This window comes from Rana temporaria, chromosome 2, assembly GCF_905171775.1.
Source record: "Rana temporaria chromosome 2, aRanTem1.1, whole genome shotgun sequence".
NCBI lineage: Eukaryota > Metazoa > Chordata > Amphibia > Anura > Ranidae > Rana > Rana temporaria.
In genome coordinates this window covers 256,090,120-256,101,458 of record NC_053490.1, presented here as the reverse complement: position 1 = coordinate 256,101,458, position 11,339 = coordinate 256,090,120, and the positions used below count along the sequence as shown (strand labels likewise).

At 40.5% G+C, this 11,339-nt stretch overlaps 1 protein-coding gene across 1 annotated transcript in view; it reads right to left on the bottom strand.

Annotated features, from left to right (window-relative positions):
- Positions 1-7,605: 7,605 nt before the first annotated feature.
- Positions 7,606-11,339, bottom strand: part of VPS53 (VPS53 subunit of GARP complex) — a 180,348-nt gene continuing 176,614 nt past the window's right edge. Inside the window, exon 22 of the mRNA XM_040336799.1 lies at positions 7,606-8,961. Coding sequence (XP_040192733.1) covers positions 8,794-8,961 — 168 coding nt within the window. The 3' untranslated portion in view covers positions 7,606-8,793. The remainder of the gene's footprint in view (positions 8,962-11,339) is intronic.

The window sequence follows — 11,339 nt, the reverse complement described above, 5'->3', positions numbered from 1 at the left end:
ATGTAATTTTCGTTCTTTTGCCGTTTTTGTTTTGTCGTATTTTCGTCAGATCGTTCGTTCGTATTTGCGGTTGTTCGTTATGCGGCACATTCATAATCCCGTCGTTTTCGTATTTTGGTGCTTTAATTTTTTCGTATGTACACATTTATACTGCGGGTACGAAAATGAACATATTCGTACGAATGGGAATGCACATATCTAACTCATATTGTTCGCATTAAAATAGACAATGTTGCCTATAGGACAAATAAAGGATAAGTCCATCCTAACACTAAAATCCCTGCATCTACAGACAACCCACGATCTAACACTAACCAATCTAGCCCTGTAAAAAAGAAATCAGCATACATACCTTTTTTGAAGCCGAACCAATCTCCATTGGCGGAAGCTCTGCAGAGGACACGGCTGACGACGGCTGAAATGAAATGGGAAGCACCGTCGCCCATAGTGAGTTCCCATGGGGCGTCTGTTGTCGGATGTGTCCTCCGCACCTACCTCCACAGCAAAGCCACAGCTGACAACTCAGCTTGGGATCAGGTCGAATCAGTTTAAAAAAAAAAAAAAAAAAAAGTATGTACACTGAAACGTCGGCTGTTCCCCTGTTCCTGTTGTTTTGATCTGGTGATGTATCTGCTGTTCATTTAATAAAAGACCATCCTTCATCTATCTTTTATACACCGATTTCTTCTTTACAGGGCTAGATAGGTTAGTGTTAGATCGTGGATGTCTGTAGATGCAGGGATTTTAGTGTTAGGGTGGACTTATCCTTTAAACCCCAAAACCAATATTGCATGTGTTTTTTAAAAACCAGTCCTATATAGTCTCTGCAATAGCAAGGCTATAGCAGCAGTATTAGAACAGCAAATGTACTGTAGGAATAGGTACACTTTCAGAGGTCTGTGGACTCCAGCAAAAATGGTAAGAAGATAATTTAGTTCTGTCCACAGAACTGCTATCCTTGTAGCATGTAACTAGTCATGTAAGTGAAACAAACAGGTGTGCTGTTCACATCTATGCAGGCGAGACTGCATGTGCGTTTTTGAATGTTACATTTAGAGCAGCCTATTCATTTTAATGGGCTGCTCTGTGTGTGAAAAACACACAGAAGAAGTGCGTGACCCTTTCATTAGCGCTGCATCAAAAAGCATCGCAATTTGTTAGCAAGGTGCATTGGGGTGCCATTAAGAAATAATAGGACGGTCATGTGCTTGCAAAGGGAATGCACTTTTTTTGTGCGTATGTTCCCATAATGCACAAAAGTGAAACTAGCTTTAAAGCGGCCATACACTAGTGGAATTTCATTCCCAAATGAACATTTGTTCAATTTTCTGTTAGTGGGGTCAAATTATCATGCTTGGGAACGTCTTTTTACTCCAAATCAAATAAAATCATTTTTGAAACGCTTTCAGACAACCTTCAATGTGTCATTGAATGTACTGATTTGAATTTTCACAGGAATGTTTGTACAAGCGTTTGTTGGAAAATCTACTTGTATATGGCCAGCTTAATCATATCTTATTTGCTGGAAAGCCTATAAATCCATAAAACCCTGTAATAGTGTATCTTTCCTTTGCATTCCATGGATAATCTGCTGCTGTAGCCTTGCTGCAATGTGATTTTGATCTTATCTTATACTGAGTGCTTATATTATAAGGACTATACAGGGCTGGTTTTGATAAGCCGCTAATCTTGACTGAAATACCCACAGCAGGAGGTTTTGTGGTTTAGGGCGTGTTTACATCAGGTGCGTGTGGTCAATGTAACCTCAATGCAAGGACACAGATATGGACCTTACACAGATTTAGCTGAGCAGCCTTGCCTGGTTGAGTCTGGAAGCCTGGTTGCTACTGGAGACCATACCCCAACCCTCTCTCCATATAAACCAGAGCAATAAAACGTCAAAACCCTAAAGTGACTGAAGCCATTCCTTGTAATGTAACTCTCCCCCACTGTGGCCATGGTTTCACCCTGAGGTAAATGTTAGAATTCTCCCTACTGGAGACGAGACCAGTAAGGAGAATTTGGGCTGGTTTTGATAAACCGCTAATCTTGACTGAAATACCCACAGCAGGAGGTTTTGTGGTTTAGGGCATGTTTACATCAGGTGCGTGCGGTTGCTTTGATCAATGTAACCTCAATGCGAGGACACAGAGAAAACAACTGTTTTCTGTGACTTATTCACACGATGCAGGTGTGCTGGGGTTTGTTACTAAACCCACAACAGTAAAATCAGTGTGTATATGAACTAAAACCTGCTTGTTATACTCACTCAACCGAAGGTTTTAATACTTTGCATTGTGCAGAAAGGCTGTTTAAACCTGTCTTCTCTGATCCTCCTCTTCTTCCACTGTCCTCAATCCATCAGCTGATAGTACAGAGCCTTGGGGGCGCTCTACACATGCTCAGTTTGGTGTGTATTGCTAGAGCGTCAGGGGTCAGGCAGCCTCCCAGGACAGTCAGAGAAGAATAAAAATACTCCTAAAAGCTTTAACCAGTGCTCGGACAGACACTGATAGAGGTCACAAGTAAAATGCAGCATGTCTGCACTTCTACACTGTGTGCTATGGTGCATAGAGTAGGCTGAAGTATTGTTTTGACACTTCAATAAATTAAAAAAGAAAAAGTAAACTGTGCAATGGGTTAGAACAATACATAACATGAGCTGTTGTAAACAGGCTGCAAATGTGCTATAGACAGCATTGTCTTATTTTAAAGCAAACCGTATGGGTTAATATGATGCACATTATTTTAATGGTAATTAATAAAGCCTTTGTAATGAATATTTATCCCTGAGAGATTTTTTTTTCTTTGTTTTGTTTAAGGAACTAGCACCAATTTAGAGAAAGGGGTATATACACATACTTTGCCTTTTTCTGGTTTTAAAGTATTTTTTTTTCCCTTTAGGTTCAAAATCATGGCAAAAACAGTTTTAGATGTGTCTCCCTTGTATTTTTGGGCCGCCTGCACCTGTGAAAAATGGACAAGTGCTTCAAAAATGCACCAAAAAAAATGCAAATCACGGGTGTGTTTTTACTGTGATTTCCATTCATTCCAATATTAAGCTGGGTTTTTGGTGCAGTTTTCAAAACTGTACCAAAGATGCAGTAAGCAGACATTTTCAAAACACAGTGTACCCACAGCTTAGCCATGTGAAAAGTCCCATAGGATTTAAAAAGGAAAACTTTTTTCTTGCAAGGTAAAAATGCAGGAAAAACTTATCCGTGTAATAGGGCCCTTACAGTGAAAAATGCAGGAAAAACGTATCCGTGTAATAGGGCCCTTACAGTGAAAAATTCTGAAAAAAACGTATCCGTGTAATAGGACCCTTATAGTGAACCTGTAGCCAGGCTATGTACAATTAGGTATTTCCATATTCTTAGGCAGTAAATAACCCATAAATAAGACAGTAACAAATTCTGTAGCTACAGATACTGTGGGTCAATTCAATCTCAAAATCTACAGCATAAACACTGAAGTCCTTCTCTCAACACCACAGCTCACCCTTCTCCCCTCTCCTGACAGCATTCCAGTCTCTAATTCAAAAACAGAGCAGGTGATCTGGGAAGGAGAAGGTGAGTTGTCTGCGAGAACTCAAGCCACTTCAGTGCTTTGGACCTTAATCTCAATGATGATTTGCCCCAGAGTGCCTAAAGCTGTAGAGGTCAGTGAGGGTTTGGATTAACGTTAATTTATAGTTTGTTAGGAATATGCAAATACCTGAATATTCAAAGCCTTAGCACAGGGTTTTACTTTAACAGGCACCTTCAGAGCAAAGCCGCCCCAATGCATTTGAAAATGCCAATGGAAACCCATATAAAAGACACTATGAAAGCTGCAGAACTATGAGTACGATTCAGACAGCACATCATGAAAAAGAAATCACCACCTTGGGATAAAATTCAATAGGTTTTATTAGGCAAATAACTGAACATTGTCTGCAATTCTACATTAATCCTTCCACTAGCTCTGCAAAATAAAATGTACATCTAAGGCATCCATTTACAGGTTTGCAGCAGCTAGAGAACACGGTATACCATTGTAGTGCTTGTGGAGCAGTGGCACACTTATGTACAAAGAAATTAATATAGTACACAGCCAAGAGAGTTTACATTATTCAATAAAACAGACAGGGCCAAACCGAATACAATTCATTAAATAGAGGTATTAAATTACTTTTTAATAGAAGAACTGATAACAGTTGCATGCCTCACACACCAGATTGAAGACCATAACCACACGTAAAAAGGGCATCTTTATATTTTTCATAAAACTGGACCTATAAGTCTGCATGAATAAACCACCGACCTATTGCAATATGCGGAAACATTTTTAATTTCAAAACCGTACTTTCTATTGTTATAAAGTAGTTTTGGAGCTCCAGTCTACTGAATGAGCCTTGGGTCTGACTTCACGATTCTGCCTGGGAGAGGCCATCCTGGAGAACAAATATACTTAAGTTTCTGAATTTCTCAGTCAAGTCTTGTTTTGCTTTCTGTTTACAATACAAAATGCCACCAACATTTTTTTACATCTTGGTAGCAGCACAGATATAATCCTTCTCAGATTATCACGGAAGGCCCTCTAAACAAAATGGAGAGAGGGGGAGAGAGGGGGGGGGAGAGAGAGAGAGGGGGGAGAGAGAGAGGGGGGGAGAGAGAGAGAGAAGGGGGGAGGGAAGAGAGCGAGAGAGAAAGCGAGGGAAGAGAGACAGCGAGGGAAGAGAGAAAGCGAGTGAAGAGAGAAAGCGAGGGAAGAGAGAAAGCGAGGGGAGAGAGAAAGCGAGGGGAGAGAGAAAGCGAGGGGAGAGAGAAAGCGAGGGGAGAGAGAGAAAGCGAGAGGAGAGAGAGAAAGCGAGAGGAGAGAGAGAAAGCGAGAGGAGAGAGAGAAAGCGAGAGGAGAGAGAGAAAGCGAGGGAAGAGAGAGAAAGCGAGGGAAGAGAGAGAAAGAGAGAGAGAGAGCGAGGGGAGAGAGCGCAAGAGAGACTTCCCTAATGCACACAGCATGAATATAGGCCTGTGAACTTGCTTAAGAATTCTTGGGTGAATTAACTCTGCAGCATCTACTGAAATATACATTTTTACTGCCCCAATGCTTTAAATATGAAAACACACCTTTATGATGTGCAGTTTATGAGAAAACTCTAGAACAATTAGTTTTATCCATGATAATAAGTGGGATTATTGTGCAAAAATGTATCCCACATGCCTGCATAATAATCCCTAAATAAATACAGCCCCATTTTATGTTCCTTTTAAATAAAAGTATTCATATTTACCCCCCCAAAAAAATATAAAATGATGCACCCTATTTTACCCATGTTTAAATACCTGCAACAAATAGGCAAACTCAAACTAATGTAAAGAGCAATAATTATCTAGTGCAACTCCCAGATTTCAGTTTACAGATTACTGTACTTTGCATATTGCTTTTATTCCTTATTATGCAGGTACACACTATAAGCTCATCCCCAGAGGACTGAACGAGATATTGCTCCCTGCTGAGATATTGTGTTCTGACAGAGGGACTGTCACACCCCCCAGGCCAGGACACGAGCGTTGATTAGATGCCAGTTGGCTGCTGGTTTTCCAGCATGCCTGTTGGACAGAAGCCGGACGTTAGGCTGAAATCTGTCGGACAGGCTGTTGTACACACTGGTTAAACGTTGACTGCTTTCTGTTGAGCCGGCGGATACCATTCGATATTTGGTCCGTGTGTACCAGCCTTTAGATTGATAGACTATTTTCTATAAATTGAACAGTAAATCTTTAGTGAATTTGTTATAACATTTGGTTACTTACAACACTACTACTTCTTGGTGGTGTGTCGGCTAAAACAGAACTGTAAAACTAACAAGTCAAATAACATTGGTAATAACACATAAAAAGGATATAGCAACATATGATGTAACTGTATATTACATATGCTACTAGCAACAGAGAAGACAAAGCTAGGTTTGAAAAAGTGTCATTTTAAAATTTAATTTGGAGTGTCACATACTTCATAGTCACCTCATAGGTCATGCATGCTTTTTATCAAGAGGTCAACATATTTGAGAACTGCTTGGAATAATATGGTTGTGCACGGATTTAGTGATAATAGAGTTAATGTATGTTTGGAAACACTAATTGGTAACATTTGTCATAGAAGTCCTCTAACATACTGAAAAATGTATAGTGCATGTTACTTTATTTTATTTTTTTTAAAACAGCACTTTGATGAATTACATTGAAATTGTACAATTTGTGGCTGCTGCAGTTGATCAATCATTGTGATCAGAACAGGTAGTTAAGAGATGTTAAAATTAACAGGTTGAAGATGTGCCTGGTCATTATGATCTTTTATCTGGTCATCCATGGATGGTTCTTTTCTGTATGACCATAAGCGATCGCTCATTCATCAAAAATGGCAATATACAATTCAGAATGTTCCATGCAGCTACAATCCCTGAACAGTAGATGTTCATGTTGAATAGCAGCAAAGTGTTGCACCAAATCGTCTACTCTGAATTAACTCAGACTAGCACCCATAATATCCCCATAGGTCATGCACTGTTAGAAAAGTACAGCCAATTCTCATTTGGCTGTACTTCAACTGTGGATCACAGGAGTGCAGTTCGTTCTGCACTCCTGTGACCTGTTTTTAGCAGACAGCAGGCCCGATGTCGGCTGAGGTTGCAGAGCCGGTCCAGGCTTGGGCAAGATCGCAACAATAAAGTCAGGATCTGCCCACAACCCTGGACCGCACCCAGACAGCCGCTCCTGTCCCCTCCACAGCCCAGTGCTCCAGTAAGCATTGGGGCAGTGAAGAGAGTGGTAACTGACTGTCATCAGCTCTCTCCTCACGGAGCTCTGAGAACCAAGCGATCATCGGTCTTTGATCGCTCAGTTCTTAGTCTAATGCCGCGTACACACCATCACTATGTGATGGAAAAAAAACGACGTTTTTAAAAACGTCACTTTAATTGACCGTGTGTGGGGGAAAACGTCGTTTTATGTCTTCTAAAAAACGACCAAAAAAAATTGAAGCATGCTTCAATTTTATGTGTCGTTTTTCAAAACGTCAACTTTTACTTCACAGAAATTGACCGTGTGTAGCAAAAACTTCGTTTTTTCATCCGCGCATGCCCAGAAGCTACTTATGAAGCGAGCTTCAATGGAAAAACGTGGTGGAACGTAACCTCGCTTTGCTAGAACATTGTGAGAAAAACGATGGTGTGTAGGCAACTTCGTCTTTGAAAATTGAAGTTTCAAAAACGTCGTTTTTTACTTCACAGAAAATGTCGTTTTTTTTCATCACATAAAGTGATGGTGTGTATGCGGCATTAGAGTCGACGGGGGACTGATGCTGCATCCACCTAGGTAAGTGTGATTTTGAAAAAACAAACAAACCCAAACTTCTCTTTTAATCATATCCCAGGCATGGTGAGATTGCTGTATAACTGGAACATCTTGTGTATACCTTTACAATGCCTTGATAGGAATACACACAATAAGAATATCAAACGTATGACCATTCGTTTTTCTTTTTGCATGTTAGTCTCTTGAAAACCAATTACTAAAGTTAAGAAAATTCTTAAACGGACAGAATACAACTTAGGAAGTGATGTAATGTATTGTATTGAAATGTATTCTTTAATTGCATGTGCGGTCTTGGTCACACAATTTTTTCCATACAAATACCACACTAATTACACAAAATCTGCAGGTTCTGTTATCATATGGGAAAAAATTTAAAGTTTGTTCCTTCAGGTATTTTCGCACAAATGGTGGTGATTGGCTCTTGAAAGCTGTGTACTAATGAACAGTTTTATATATATTTGTGTACAGTGAACACCACTAGATCTAGCAGCTTCTTAGCTTTAACTTTCCTCTATTCACATATACTCATTAGTAGCGCAGAAGACACTGCATTTTCACTTTCACACTATTCAATGAACAGATGATCGGAAGATCGTTCTGAAAGTGGTATTTTTCCACCGATTTTCTCATTGTGTGTACTAGGCATAACAACGCACCATAATCTCACAAATCCAACACTATCATTTGTCTCGGGAGTTTGTACTATGCTATAAAACAAGTAAAGGGGATGGGGGGTGGGGGTGCATTTTGCCAGTACACACACACAATATCTGTGTCCAATCTTCAATAAACTAAGAGCTATTTAAGTTTAAACAAGCTGGCCAAGATTTTTTCTGAACAATCCACCCAATGTATTGGTCTAAGCAAAGCTCCATTATTTGTACAGCATAAAACTGTTAACACTTAATGAAACTTGCTGGCATTGAGCGGAATCAGGTGTCAAGGCTGTCAAATTGTTTTCATGTAACAGCTGGATGTAGAACGTAAAGCAATAGCACGTTAACAAAAGTTTGCTCATGCTAGAACCTGCTATGTTTGCAATGTGTTTCAGTGGTTAGACACAGCAGGAACAGAAGTGTCTCCCTAAATAGACTGGACGCAAAGCTATGTACTTGCATACAAGCCTTGGGCAAAACCAAATAGAAAAAGCAGGAGGAACAATTCTGCATGACCGCATACTCCCTCGCAGTGTTTTTACCATGCTTGAGGGAAAGACTGATCTAGATATGTTCTGTCTAGACAGAGACAAAGTCATACTGTTCAGTCAGTTCCTATCGGCATTCTCTGGCTCAAATCCTACTCCAGTGACACTTAAAATGATCAATTAGAAGGGATGTGACAGCATAATAGGGTGGCTGTCAGAGTGTTTACAGCAGATTTGCTAGCAATACAGCTAAACTGGCCACTGTGGAGTCCACAGGTCATGGTGCTTGGTTTAAAGCCGCTTCTTGATGAGTTTTTCCAGTTTTCGGATGCGTGACGACTCTTGCTCAGGTGTCGGAGTCTGCAGAGCGACAGAACTGTTTTCAGAACCAGAAGGTGGTGTTGGAAGTCGCTGTCGAAACAGCTCAAGCATTGCACTCTGTTCACTTCTTTTCAGGCCCTAAACAAGAAATGGGAAAAAAAAAATGTCAAACAAATGTAAAAAACAGAACAGCATGTAACATGTATTAAACTGTTTTACATGCTTTAGTATGTCAGAAATTGTAGCCCGCAAAATATTAATTTTGAAACCATCTGTAATTTCTAAGTATAATTCAATCGTTTTCAGGATGTATATTATTATTATTATACAGGATTTATATAGCACCAACAGTTTGCGCAGCGCTTTACAACATGGGGGCAGACAGTACAGTTACATTACAATTCCATACAGGAGGAATCATAAGAGCTTACAATCTTGAAGGGAGGGTCAAGTGGAACAAAAGGTAATAGCTTGGGGGGATGATCAGATGGAGAAAATTAAAATAAAGTTGTTAGGTGTGGGTAGGATAGGCTTCTCTAAAGAGAAGGGTTTTCAGGGATCATCTAAAAGCTAATACAGAGTAGGAGATGATCAAACAGATTGGGGTAAGGAGTTCCATAGGATTGGAGAGGCTCTGGAAAAGTCCTGGAGGTGAGCGTGGGAGGAGATGACGAGTGAGCTAGAGAGCAGGAGGTCTTGAGAAGAACGAAGAGAACAATTAGGTTGATATTTTGAAACTAGGCTAGTGATGTAGCTGGTGGCAGAGTTGTGGATGGCTTTGTAAGTTGTTAATTTTTTTTTTCTTTATCTGTCAGCAGCATTCATGATGGATTGAAGGGGGGACAGACTATGTAGAGGATGTTCAATAATATATCTGCACATAGACCTTACCTTTCACTAATAAAGCAATCTCCCATTGTTGCATAATTGACCTGAGAGGCTTGAGGTGTTAAAGTGTATGCAAACCTGATCTGCTCCTTTTTGGTTTGGTAAATAAAACATTGAGGTCCCATTCACACTTCAATGTTCTTTTGCAGTACGATAACGTAAATGTTTCAACACGCGTTATGGCATGCATCAATACAGGGCTTTAAAACCTACCTTCATACCGGGCCTATTCTGGCACTTCTCTCCTACATGTACAAATCATCATTCTATTGCTAGAAAATTACTCAGAACCCCCAAACATTATATATGTTTTTTTAGCAGACACCCTAGAGAATAAAATGGCGGTCATTGCAACTTTTTATCTTGCACAGAATTTGCGCAATAATTTTTCAAACGTCATTTTTTCTAAAAAAAATGGTTTCATGAATTAAATAACAAAACAGTAAAGTTAACCCCATTTTTTTGTAACATATGAAAGATGATGTTACGCCGAATAAATAGATACCCAACATGTCATGCTTTAAAATTGCGCACACTCATGGAATGGCGCCAAACTTCGTTACTAAAAATCTCCATAGGCGACGCTTTACATTTTTTACAGGTTACCAGTTTAGAGTTAGAGGAGGTCTAGTGCTAGAATTGTTGCACACGCTCTAACACACGCGGTGACACCTCACATGTGTGGTTTGAATGACGTTTACATACGTGGGCAGGACTTACGTGTGCGTTCGCTTCTTAGCGCGAGCTACCGGGGACAGGGAGTTTTAATTTTTATTTATTTATTTTACTTATTTGTATATTTTTTACACTTTTTTTTTCCGATCGCTTTTATTCCTATTACAAGGAATGTAAACCCTTGTAATAGGAATAGTTTGTGACAGGTCCACTTTAAGGAGAGTTTCGGGGTCAATAAGACCCCACATCTCTCCTCCAGGCTGGAAAGAATGAGATTGTGAAAAAAAATTCACAGATCTCATGCTTACTAGCCGCAATTGCGGTTTGTTTACTTACGGGTACCCGGGCGTGACGTCATCACATTGCACCCGGGCCTCCGACGGTCATAGAGATGACTGGTGACCATCTGGTCACCAGTCATCTCTATGCTGCACATCCGGCGGATAGCGATCATCTCTCCGGGCCCCCGATGGGACGGGAGAGCCTGGAGAAGCACCGAATGGCGGTGGGAGGGGGGATGTCCCCTCCCACCGCCTATAAGAACGGTCAAGGGGCCGAAACCGCCGCCATGATCATTCTTACGGTGCGCAGGATCGCCGCCGGAAGAAAAAGATATCTGAATGATGCCTCTAGCTGCCGGCATCATTCAGATATCCCCGCACAAAGTACAGGACGTCGTATGACGTCCACCCGGGATAACAGATCCCCTTTTTGGACATCATATGACGGCGTACGGTTTTAAAGTGGTTAACATGTGTTGCGTTAAGGCAGTCCATTTATCATAAATAGGCTGCCAATGCACCACAACCAATTAAAAATGTGCATTATATAATTCCTGGTGCACTGTGGGCATTGGACTTTACTGTACAGTATATATTGGGGTGCCACTCACAATGAACGGTGGTAGCACGTTTGAAAGCATGAATTGTCACAACTTTCAATTATGAATGGGT